A 13,561-nucleotide genomic window follows, 5' to 3' on the forward strand; every position below is an offset into this window, starting at 1 on the left:
GCCCCAGGGGCGACCACCCAGGGCCGCACAGCCCCCTTCATGGAGGAGAGGGCAGCCACCCCCTCCTGGACTCTGTTCCCCAGTTCAACTAACTCTGAGCACATGTACTCTGGCTTTATATACAGTATCCCACCATGTAATGCAGAACTTTCCCTTTGCCAATTGCCAGGGCTGTATCAAAGCCAGTGGACTCATTTGTCAGGTCCCCTCTAACTGTCCAATATGCCTCCCTATTGGACAAGTGAGGTACAGTCAGAACAAGCTAAGCTGCACCTGAGTACAATGAGCAGATTAACCAATAGAACCTGCTCCCTGGTAGGCAGAGAGCACTCTAAGTTTGACCTGAATATCTTCCTGGTAAACAGAGAGATCAAAAACTATACTCTCTTCTAGAACCTACCTAGGAGGGTGCTACATCCACCCCCACCAAAACAAGCCATGTCCTTGCTGGCTTCGGGCATCCGCCCCTACAAAAATACCCGTACAAAATATATACACGGAGTATCCTACAAACTTGAAAAGGGGGAAAATGGAAGTATCATATGTATAGGGCCATGGGGAATACTCCATATGTAGCCAGTTAGCACAATAAATTACATAGAAAAATATAGACATCTGCTGTACAAAAATATTTACAATATTTTTAACCACTTGCCTACGAGGCACTTACCCCCTTCCTGCCCAAGCTATTTTTCAGCTTTCAGCGCTGTCACACTTTGAATGACAGGAACAAAAGGATGTTTCTGGACAGTCGCACTCTGAACAATGGTTGCAGTTATTGAAATAGGAACAGCACTACAAGTCACAGCAAACAAACAAAAACCTGGGCAGCTGACGCGTTTCACACTAAATCTAGTGCTTAGTCATAGCTCTTGAATGACAATTGCGCGGTCATGTTCAGCCATTTCCCCGTCATCTGGTTTTCTTTGGTGGGGGGTGCTCTGTAACTGGGTGCCGCCCGCCCATCGTCAAATGACGGTGGGGTGGTGCAGCTCTCGTTCTGGGATGCCGTCATATGACAGTGTCCCAGAACGGCCGCTCTCGCGCGCCGTTTTCTAGCGACCCCTGATGGCTGTGTCGGGGTTGGTAGGACACGGCACGACCCTGATCTCTGTAAAGAGATGCGTTCACAGAACCCCTTTGTTAACTCTGTTATTACCTTAAAGGTAGCAGTGACATCAGCAATGTGCTGCACACAGCCTGTGCAGACAGCAGAGCTGTGTAAGGGACCCAGCAGGTCCAATCATTACAGGTTGCCTGCAGAAAACTAAATGTGGGGGTGGATATAAGACGAGTCACCTTATAAAACGGGACAAAGCAGCAGTGACCAGTCTTTATTACAGGAGGTTCTTGCACAGAGAGAACTTCACTGGTCCCCGCTGTGTTCTGGGAGCTGTGTGTCTCCCAGAAGACAGCAGGGGTACAGAGTAGGCGCCGGAAGTGGAGTAGATCACCAAGGTGATCTATGCCAGGAAGTGGGAGCAAATACCTGTATTAGACAGGTATCTGCTCCCCCCTCCTGCCTGAAAGGTGCCAAATGTGAGGGTTCCAAAAAGTGGAAGTTCAATTTTAAGGTGGAAATCCACTTTAAATCTGCCCAAACAAGAGTCTAACAGACATCCAATGTATGATAAAGTTTGACACACAAAATCATAAATTATAATATAATAAATAACTATAACAAAAATAATATAATAATAAAATGTATTCAATAATGTAATCAAATCAAAAACAATGAAATTTGCTCAGTCACTGTCATTACTTTCAGTGTTTGATGACAATCGCTCAATCCTGCAAGTGATTCTAATTTACTATCGCTGTTTTCTAGCTGGTCTAAAACCACTTTTGACAAGGGACACTTTTTGGCTGCCATGGACATTCTCAAGTTTCCAGGCAGAAAAAAAACGTATATACTGTATAGTATAATACTGCATGCAGGGCACTGGACAAAGCATTAGGGACAAAAGGTATGTGAATTTGATTTGATACAGTAATGTAGTCTGTAAGATTGCAGTGCATTGTATGTGTTTTTTGCAATTTTTGAATTTGCTGCCGGGCTCCATCCCCATGCGTTGCGATGCTAGCAGGGAACTGAGCCGTCACACAATACATCGGGCGGAGGACATAGCAGGAGGACATTACATCTGGGGACAAGGCAAGTAACTGTCCCAGGATACTGCGATACAATCCCGAGTATGGCTTGGGGTTACCGCATTTGGTAATAAAAATGAACCCCGAGCCACACTCTGGAATACCGCTAGAGAAAATAAGCAATATTTGCTTATTTACACTTATTTCAACTTTAAATTGCAGACCTTTTAATTGCAGATCTGCAGTAATCCAGCAGTCAACTCAGGTTGACTCTTGAATATAGTAAGCATAAAGGTCTGCAGGATTAAATCACGGCTCATATACTGTATATTTAAAGCAGGCATCACTAAATGGCGGCCCGCGGTCCGGTTCCGGCCCCAGTGGCTATTCTATCTGCCAAGTAGTTTCCTGTGTGTCCTCTCCCTGTCGCCGGCTCACCCGCCTGTCATGCCGCTATATACACAGCATGGTAGGCGCGGCAGGTCCGTGCCTTCTCTATTCTCTGCACTGCCCCCCACACTGCCTGTCTTAATTACAAAAACATGAAGCATGACCGCGCTGGTTAATGGACAGGACTTTTTAAGTTAAAAAGGGGGCGATTGGTTGCTAGGCAGCGGTGCGGTCCCGGCAATAAAAGACTCACTTTTAATGAGAAAAGTTCCAGCCATTGTCCAGCGTGGCCACGCTTCATGTCCTGTGTGAATAAGCTAGGTTTCTGTGGGGAGGGGGGTTGTGCTGTGCAGGACAGGGGTTTGATATCGAGAGAGGACTGTGATGGGCGGGTCAGTCTGCAATGGGGGGGGTCAGTCTGGAATGGGGGGGAGGGGTCAGTCTGCAATGGGGGGGTCTGTGGTTGTGGGGGGGGGTCAGTCTGTGATGGGGGGGGTCTGCGATTGTGGGGGGGGGTTTCAGTCTGTGATTGGGGGGTCCGTCTGTGATTAGGGATTAGTCTGATAGGGGTTCTGTGATTTGGGGGTTCAGTCTGTGATGGGGGGTTCAGTCTGTGATGGGGGTTCAGTCTGTGATGGGGGGTTCAGTCTGTGATTGGGGTGGTCTGTGATTGTGGGGGGATCAGTCTGTGATGGGGTGGTCTGTGATTGTGGGGGGATCAGTCTGTGAGGAGGGGCCTGTCTGTAGTGAGGGGTCTGTTATTGTGGGGGCTTCAGTCTGTGATTGGGGGGTACGTCTGTTATTGAGGGGATTAGTCTGATGGGGGGTCTGTGATTTGGGGGGTCAGTCTGTGATAGGGGGTCTGTGATGGGGAGTCTGTAATGGGTCAGGACCAGTTTGTGATGGGGGAGGTCAGTCTGTGATGGGGGGGGGGTCAATCTGTAATGAGGGGTTTGTGATTTGGGTGGTCAGTCTGTGATGGGTCAGTCTGTGATGGGGGTCTGTGTGTGATGGGTGAGGTCAGTCTATGATGAGTCAGTCTGTAATTGGGGGGGTCTGTGATGGGGGGTTTGTGATGAGGCAAGGGGGATGTGATGTAAGAGGGGGGGCTGAGGACACTGATGTAAAAGGGGGTCTGTGATTTATGCACTAGCAAAACACAGGTCTCTGCAAGGGCAATAGAAAACAATTGTTTTCTATGTGTCCTGTTCACGCTGAGCAGTGTGGTGCAAAATGCATACTGTTTCTATGCACCGCAACTGAGCTGTGGTGCAATGAATAAAATGTATTTTGACATTTCAACAAAGTTGAAAGAAAAAAGCACAAAGTGTGATGTGTGTGGGTCGTAAAGGTGTGTGCATGTGTGGTGATGGCGCTGTCATGGAAGGCTGTAAAGTGAAAAATATCATATGGAGTCATAGCACCAATATGACATTCGGACCTCCGCTGGAAAATAAAATTTCCGACGGGACCCCCGTGAATTTTAATTCAGTACCCCTGATTTAAAGTATAAGTGAAACTTTTCAGGTGTTTACTAGCAGCAGGAACAGTGTGAAGATTTATGTTTGGATAGAGTGGAAAGGGTTAGAGCCTCTTGTCAGATATTTATGGCTGTGTTTTTTGGGAGATTTATCCTCATGCCGCGTACACACGACCGTTTTTCGGGTCGTAAAAAATTACGTTTTTAAGGGTCTAGAAAAAACAACGTTTTTTTCAACCCGATCATTAAAACGGCCTTGCCTACACACGATCGTGAAAAAAAAATGCTCTAGCAAAGCGTGGTGACGTACAACATGTAGGACGGCACTATGGGCTGCTTTAGCTGATTTTGTGTTAGTAAAAGACGATTCGCGCTTTTCAGTCTGTTAAAGCGTGACGAATGTGCCATCTCCATTACGAACGGTAGTTTTACCAGAACGAGCGCTCCCGTCTCATAACTTGCTTCTGAGCATGCGTGTTTTTTTCACGTCGTTAAAGCCCACACACGACCATTTTTTACAACCTTAAAAACGACAACGTTAAAAACGTTGTGAAAAAATAGAGCATGTTCGAAAAAAAATGTGGCCATTTTTTAGATCGTGAAAAATGCTCTGAAGCCCACACACGATCGTTTTTAATGACATGAAAAAAAAATACGTAATTTTTTAGAACTCGAAAAACGGTCGTGTGTACGCGGCATCACTGCCTGTCAGGACAGGAAATTGGTGGAAATCTCTTTAATGGGGCATACACAAAATACAAAAATACTTTTTTTTTTTCTGAAATTACTTTTTAATTAATTTATGTGAAAAGTTTATATGCAAAAATCGACATTCTCAGTTCGTTTAGGGTTCTACCAACCTTGCAGATGGCATTTTAAAAACTAACAAATAAAAGACAAATGTTTAAAATGTACCTTCTCTGTGAGTTTTTCCCCCTCTTCTTTTTTCCCATTTATCCAGGCTACTTTTTGAAGATTTCTAAGAGCATGAGATGGGTGGCCTTTCACAATAAGCCAACGAGCCGATTCTGGCACAAACCTGGAGCCATAAAGACAGTTTTTTTTTTTTCCTAGGGGTGATTTACATAAACTAGAGGTAACAAAATCTGAACAAACATAAACTAGATCAAATGCAGTAGTTGCCCATAGCATCTATATTGCCTGCTTCATTTGGAATATGAAACCTTATTGGTTGCTGTGGTAAAGATATCCAGTTTTAGTAAATCATTTTTTTATCCCCATATGTCTAGTCCACACTTTATTTGCTCTCTATGTGTCCACTACAAGTATCTAATTTAATTTAACAATTAAAATGTAGGAGATGTTTTATTTTTCCAAAAGATTATAAAGTTAGATATGTTTTACCCCTTACCATGAGGTCAGGAAAAAGACATAGTATGGTGCAGAAATAGTGAACTGCAGCCAGCGCCATTCTCGAATCTCGTAAGCAAGGCCTGCAAGTAGAAGCTGTCCACATGTAAAACTGTAGGCAAATAGTGTGCCAATCACAGTCCGCCCTTTTGATGGGGTCCATTCTAGGCCTGAAAGATATTAAAAACATGCAAATACATAAAACACGCTGATGTTCACACATGTATTACTGCACTGCAAAAGCCATTAAAAAAAATAAAACGGTTTTAAATTCAAACTAGTAGGATTATCTGCAGTCTAGGTACCACACAGGACAAGATCAAGATTGCCATGGAAGTGTATTTGTGTATTTCAGTTATGCCCCCTATCGTCCATAGATACTGTGCCCGTTGGGCTTCTTCTCACATCCCCGTACTGCACACAGTCTGAGCACAGGCAGCGCAGTTTCTTTCTCTCTCCTACCTCCTCTCACACAATTCAGAACAATTCTCTTATTGACAACATTTGCAAACTGCTATGCTGCGCAGCCTTTTTTATCTGGGAACTTCACAGGTCACAACTGCAGCATAGCAAGCAGCTACACAGTGTGCAGATAAAGGATGTCTGCAAGAGAATCGATCTGAACTGTGTCCCATGCGAAAGAAGGGAGGGGGAGAGCCTAGAGCTGACATCAAACAGAGGAGAAAGAAAGAACGTGGATCCTGACAAGATGGTCCGTATAAAAATCCAGAAAAGACTGTAGCCCCTCCAACAGGTATTTACCTACATTTTAACAGAAAACATGCACTTCTCAGAGGGCTGGAAGATTTGTATGTATTAGAAGCTCACAGGAAAAAGGATGAAGCTAAAAAAAAAATTAGCTCTACTATTAGCTTTTAATTAGCTCTACTTTTACAATTGGTGCATTCAATGCGACACAATGTAAAAGTCAAGTTTTTTAGAATCTAAATTTGATGCACGAGTCACTGTCAGAACCTAGAATACAATAACAAGAGGGTTTAACGCCAGAAAAGTGGAGCAGCAGTTTTGTTGAATTCACCCCCAGAGTAGCATGAGGGCCAATGTTACTGGCAACACCCAATTTAAAAGGCAGGTACATAGCCAGGACACAAGTTATAGGTGGGAAACAACCAGGAACAGAGGTACCAAATCAGAAGGCAAGGACTGCACCACACCACGATAAAAGCCAAGGTTATTTATGAATGACAGGAGTTGGCAAACAAATCTCTTTCTTTTAATAAGGAAGTAAGCAGAAACTTAAACAAAGGGTGGCTGTGAACATTTGACTACTTCGCTGACAGCAAATATTTAAGTAAAATTCTATGGGTGTAATTATTAATTCTATAAATGGATATGAAACCGTTCAAATCCCTTACCAACTGCTGAGTGAATGTTTATCTATGTTCCACTTCATAACTAGGAGCACTGGTCTCACACTATCGATCAGAAACCAAATGTGATCATCACAACAGCTAATCAAGGGGATGACGTGAGGTTTGGTTACAAACAAACCTGCCAGCTGCAGCTGTCCCTGTGTCTTGCTAATACATTGCATTAGTAAAACCTAAATTTTGAATATGCAGTTTACTTTCAAACATCAATTCACAAAAAAATAAAATGTTAAATAAATAGTCTTCCACAGGAGCTAGTTTTAGCCAGCTCAATGGAATTCCCTTTAAAAGAACTGCATGAGTTTCTAAATGAATAAAAAGGGTTATTAATTTTATGTTGATCTGGCAAGTATATGAATATCAATCAGGATCATTTTCTGTAAGAGCAAGTTTAAAGTGGTTCTAAAGCCTAGATATTTTTACCTTAATGCATTTCTTGCATTAGGGTAAAAATGTTCCAGTACCTGTATCACACCCCAATTCCCCCCCGCCCCCATCCCTTACACTTACAGACCTCACTCAATCCAGCGCTGTTCCCCTCTGTATGGGCTCTCCCGCCTCTCACAGGCTTCAATAAAGCCAGCCATACATGGTTCAAACCATTAATGGGCAGGTTGAATGTACCAAGTCGATCGATCAATTAACTTGGGTACAACCAGCCTGACGGGTTCTACTGTCTGGAAGCAAACAATAGTTCTGGAGGAGGTATTTCCCTGTCAGCACTGTCCGAGTTGATGGAGGAACCATGCGTATTTATTTCCTGTAACCCGTGGTTGCAGGAAAGAAATTTGCACCATGTATGCAGTGGGAGCCATTGACTCAGGGGGATGGGGTCAAGCCACACTGTCTGTGTCTTTGGATGCAGGCAGCATGGCCGAGGATCGAGCCTGCAGGTGTGCCACAATTTGAAAGAACAGGTAAGAATAGCATGTTTGTCATTTAATCATTTCAAATTTGACGTTACAATTACTTTAACAATGCTTTAAATACTTTTTTTCCCCCTTTTTTATTAGTGATCACATTCCCTCTGTTCTCAGTTGCATATGAGCTGGGTTTGGAAAATCAGCAGCACACTGAGCTTCCCAGTGAATGGCTGTGCAGGGAGGGGGGGGGGTGTCAGCACAAATTTGATCATGAGGATCATGGAGGAGAGCAGACTAAGTTCCCAGCACAGCTAGAGAACTGACTATGGTGTGTTCTCCTGCTTAGTGTGTCAGTTTGTAAAAAGAAAGCAGAGGGTCCAGCAGGATCAACTGGGATTGCACACATTTTTCATACAGTACATGGTACAGCAGGCACAAATCAGGAATTCAAAATGTTGGGATTACATTTTCTTTAAAAGGTAATATAAGCCCTATATCCACTTTAATGCAGATAAAAGGAAGCATTGTAAATAATAAATGGAATGAAAAAATAATATAAGTTGAAGCTATAACTGTGGGATTTATTCTCTATGGGCCATATTCTGATACATTTCAGGCGGCGGAACGTATGTACTTTACGTTACGCCGCCGCAAGTTTAAGTGGCAAGTGCCGGATTCCCAAACCACTTACCTGTGAACTTGCGGCGGCATCGCGTAAAGTCCACCCGTGTAAGCCATCCTAATTCAAATGATCCAGGCAGGGGGCGTGGATCATTTAAATTAGGCGCGCTCCCGCGCCGATCGTAATGCGCATGCTCCGTCGGGTAAATTACCCGACTTGCATCGCGCTAAATGACGTCTCACGGACGTCATTTGTTTTGACTGTAACGTAAATGGCGTCCAGCGCCATTCACGGACGACTTACGTAAACGACGTTCAATTTTGAAATTTCGACGCGGGATCGACGGCCATACTTAACATTGAGTACGCCACCTAGGGGGCATCTTTATCTTTACGCCGCGTATCGCTTACGGAAACGACGTTAAAACACTACGGCGGGCAAGCGTACGTTCGAGAATCGGCGTGAGTAGTCATTTGCATATTCTACGCTGACCGCCACCTAGCGGTCAGCGTAAATATTGCAGCCTAAGATACAACGGCGCAGGCTGGTGTATCTTAGGCATGTTTAAGTGTATCTCATTTTGAGAATACACTTAAACATAGGAAAGGGACTTACGTAGGCGTATCTGTTGATACGCCTACGTAACTTGTTTAAGAATATGGCCCTATATCTTTTTATGTACTGTGGTTAACTACTTACAAAGCGAGATGGTGTTCAGAACAATTCCAGAGAAAGCCATCCCACAAAGACAGCGGAAAATGCAATAAGCGACAAAGTTGGGGAGGAAAGCCACACATGTGCCAGACATTGCCATCACGAAATAAGAGCCGGTCAGAATGGCTTTTCTACCAAACCTAAGACAGACAAACAAGCTTATGAATTGTAATATATCAAATATTAAATCAGTAAGGATCGTGTCTGTCTGTTCCCTATTTTCAGATGTAAGTATTATAAATGTAAAATACTTTTCATTATCTACTACAAGTTTTATGTAGTACTTCTTACTAGCACAGGTGGTTGGTGCAAAGAAGCAGGCGTAGCAGACTAGCACAGGTTATACAGTTAAAAGAATACAATTAAGGCTGTTTTCACAAGAACATATGGTAACACGCACATTACTGAAACACATGGCAAAGCATGTTATGCATTCTAAATTCCCTTTGTAACATACCTGCATTGCAGCACACCACAATACTGTAGGCACATTTTAGTAAATTGCCAGTCCATTCAAATACAAAAAAAGATGAAAAATTATGATAGTTTCTACTTTGAAGTGAATATATTTCGTAAATATTTTCTCAATTTATTATTATAGCTGGAAAAATAAATATTTCAATTGTTTTTATTTAAATTTTAGTTTAGTAAATAAATTAATTCTTCTTACACTAGCAGCCTAAAGCTAGTGCAATCGAGTGAGTTAACCTCCTCTACTGAACCATTTTATTACTTTGCTGAAAATAGAACACTGTGATCCATCTCAAGCTCCGTACGCAGCTAGAAGGCCAAAAAGTGAGCACCTACTGTTGTGATTTATTTTTTCAGAAAGCCCAGAGCGAGGACTGTATTTTATAAGCACTCTGTATTAAATGTTTTTTTTTATTATATACAAGTAATGAAAAAAAAATTGTGTATGTATGTGTGTGTATATATATTATAAGAATAAATTCTGTATGGACAGTATTATTATATTATTAATAATAGTATTATTATTATAAATGGTCCATAAAAAAAACAATGCACCATGAGTGGTAGGTTTGCAGTTTCAAAATCCACATTATGCATATACCACCACATGTGTGCCATTCCTCTGGAAAACATACTTGTGCTGAGTAGCTGTCTCGTTATTCTCAAGATGTGCACATAAATAATGGAATTAAACTCCCATCCTAGAAATGGTCCCTTCATATACCAGAGAAACACTCCACATGTGGTTAAAAAAATTGAATATCAAATAATGTAGTATTTTTAGTATAAAACTAAATTAACACATACCGTAAGTAAAACTTGTGTTCGGAAGGGCCAAACAAGATTTTATATGCCCATTCTGCATCATTGACAACCATCAATATCACCATGTGATGGCATGACCTCCTCTGTCCAAGGCATATGTCATACGATTTTATTGTAATTTGTGGCATTTATACAGCAAATAAATTATATTATACATACACATTAAATAGATAAATAGATATATGTTAAAATAAATAATTTATTTAATTCTATTTTCAAAGATCATAAACTAACCATACATAACATTGAATAAACCATATGCCGCGTACACACAGTTGGAATTTCCGACAACAAATGTTCGATTTGAGCTTTTGGTCAGATATTCCGACCATGTGTAGGCTCCATCGGACATTTGCTGTCGAAATTTCTGACAACAAATGTTTGAGAGCTGGTTCTCAATTTTTCTGACAACAAAAGTTGTTGTCGGAAATTCCGATCGTCTGTATGCAATTTCGAAGCACACAAACCCTACGCATGCTCTGAATCAATTCGACGCATGCTCGGAATCATTGAACTTAATTTTTCTCGGCTCGTCGTAGTGTTGTACGCGACTGCGTTCTTGACGTTCGGAATTTCCGACAACATTTGTCTGACCGTGTGTATGCAACAAAAGTTTGAGCGGACAATCCGTCGGAAATAGAAGTTGCACCAGAAGTCTGATCATGACTTGCAGTGCGACTTGTGCGCTGAGGATCTTGAAGACAGCGCACCCCCCCCCCCCCATGTTGCGGACACGTGGCCTGGTATAGTCCAGGATGGGGGGTGCTTCACCCCTTCCTTTCCTGCCCTGCTGGGCTGCATGCTCGGATAAGGGTCTGGTATCGATTTTGGGTGAGACTTCTATTCAAATAGATGGGCTCTCGTAGGGAACCAATGATTTTGACAGCGTTTAGCAGCTTTTAGCTTTTAGTGGCATCAGATGTTTTTAAAGCTCAACAGCCTCTGCTCCTGAACACACACAGTGTCGATTTTTTTCAACTGTCCATAAATGCTTATGCCTCCAAACACCTCTGACAGTTTATGCATGCATGGACACATAGGCTAATATGGAGGGGCATTTAGAAGCAGTTAAAAAAAAACGTTGAACGCATCTAACAGCAGCTGTAAAAATGTCCTGGGTTCATGTTCAGAAAAATATGTGAATCTTGTATAAAGACATTTATAAATACCCCTTTGTGCCACATTACTTTAGAGAAGCGTCAATGCTGCGCAGTTTTTAGGCTAGGTACACACGTGCGCATTTTTTAGCACATTTTTGGGAGTGCAGGAATGCAGAACAATTGATTTACTATGGTTTCCTATGAGTCCTGTTCACATCTATGCAGTTTCCTGCAACCTATTTTGCAGGGACTTTTTCCATGCAGGAAGGTGACTTCACACTATTGTGTTGCAGTAAAGCAGAGCAACATGTTACATGCGTATGTAGGCAGGCGCAGTCTACTCTCTCCACACTAGGTGCCGCTCTAACGCAGCGGTATTGTAGTTGGAGTGTAAGGATGAGCTCCAGCGTGTTCGCATAGTACACGTGCAGAGTCTGCCAGGAAGTCTGCAAGGCGCTGCGCTAATCACAGCCAGGGAGACATTTCCCGACCTCTGCAGCCGAGCATCGGGACAATGTCTCCCTGGTTGTGATTAGTGCAGCGCCGTGCAGACTCCCTGGCGGGCTCTGCGCGTGTACTATGCGAACACACTGGAGCGCATCCTTATTGGAGAGGAAGTCAAGAGGACCACGGTTCCTTGGGTCACTGGGGAAGCTATCCAATTGGATGCCGTCACCTAATGTGACATTAGCAGCCATCTTGACATCTAGATTAAAGCCCTGGCTCCAAAGTTTGGAACACATTTTGCGAGTGGATAGAGTAGGGAGAGGTAGGGAAAGAACCAGAGGCAGGGAAAGATTCCTGACGAGGAGTTAAAGTGTGGGGGCTTGCAACTTTCCCCTTGGGCATGAGATGTCCAGGCCGCATTCTGAACCTCCTAGCAGGCACTGTCAGTGTGGCTGAAACCTGTTTTCTACACGCTGTTGGATCCATGAGTGTTCCCGGTTGGGCTGTTTTCCCACTGGGTTTATTGTGTGAACTGTCTTTGCATTATCTCATTGCACCTGGACTGTGTGTGTTATTACTACTGTACCGTGCTGCACCCCACCTACACGTTGGTGTGATGCAATGCTATGTATTCTGAAAAGCACCCTTAAGCCCTGTACACACGATCAGAATTTCCAAAGGAAAAAGTCAGTCAGACAGAAATTCTGATGAATTCCATTGGAGTTTAGATAGAGAACATGTTCTCTTTTACTCCGATGCAATTCTGTCGGAATTCCGATGTGATTTTGGTCGGACAAAGGTCCGATCGTGTGTACGGGGCTTAACACACCTTGCCGATACCCTTTTTTGGTGCGTTAGCCAGCACATTCAGGTGCATGAGATCCCTTAATGCAAGGCACGTTAATGTTAGACATACTGGCCAGATTCACATACTTTTGCGGCCGTGTAACGTAACCCGTTTACGTTACACCGCCGCAAGTTTCCAGTTTTAGTGCCCGATCCACAAAGCACTTACCTGGAAACTTGCGGCGGTATATCGTAAATACGTCCGGCGCAAGGCGTTCCTATTCGAATGGGCGGGTACAATTTAAATTAGGCGCGCTCCCGCGCCGGACCTACTGCGCATGCTCCGTTTCCTAACTCCCGCCGTGCTTTGCGTGAAGTGACGTCATTTTTTTGAACGGCGACGCGCGTAGCGTACTTCCGTATTCCCGGATGTTTTACGCAAACGATGTGAAGTTTTACATTTCCACGCGGGAACGAAGGCCATACTTTAGACAGCAATACGTTTGCTGACTAAAGTTAGGGCACCCAAAACGACGACTAACTTTGCGACGGGGAAACTAGACTAGCGGCGACGTAGCGAACGCGAAAATCCGTCGTGGATCGCCGTAACTGCTAATTTGCATACCCGAGGCTGGTTTACGACGCAAACTCCCCCCAGTGGCAGCCGCGATACTGCATCCTAAGATTCGACAGTGTAAAACAATTACACCTGTCGGATCTTATGGATATCTATGCGTAACTGATTCTATGAATCAGTCGCATAGATACTCTGAGAGATACGACGGAGTATCTGAGATACGACGGAGTATCTCGACTGTGAATCTGGCCCAAGGTGCTTTAACACAAATGCGCTAACACACCGTGTGAAGGGGCTCTTAATGTTTCGTTTTTGATCTAGGAAAATATATATTAAAGTGGACCTTCAGTAATTTTTTCAACTTTCCATCTATTAAATCTTCTTAATGTTTTAACTCAGTGGTTCTCAACCTGTCTAGTGCCGTGACCCCTTG

The 13,561-nt window shown here is 43.3% G+C and overlaps 1 protein-coding gene across 2 annotated transcripts in view; it reads right to left on the bottom strand.

Annotated features, from left to right (window-relative positions):
• LOC120917382 (solute carrier family 22 member 20-like) overlaps positions 1-13,561 on the bottom strand; it is a 52,143-nt gene that overhangs the window by 31,032 nt on the left and 7,550 nt on the right. For both annotated transcript variants that reach the window (XM_040328641.1, XM_040328642.1), the window contains 3 exons: positions 8,908-9,062; positions 5,334-5,502; positions 4,877-5,000 (listed from right to left, as the gene is read on the bottom strand). In XM_040328641.1, coding sequence (XP_040184575.1) covers positions 4,877-5,000; positions 5,334-5,502; positions 8,908-9,062 — 448 coding nt within the window. The remainder of the gene's footprint in view (positions 1-4,876; positions 5,001-5,333; positions 5,503-8,907; positions 9,063-13,561) is intronic.

This window comes from Rana temporaria, chromosome 11 (assembly GCF_905171775.1).
Source record: "Rana temporaria chromosome 11, aRanTem1.1, whole genome shotgun sequence".
Classification (NCBI taxonomy): domain Eukaryota; kingdom Metazoa; phylum Chordata; class Amphibia; order Anura; family Ranidae; genus Rana; species Rana temporaria.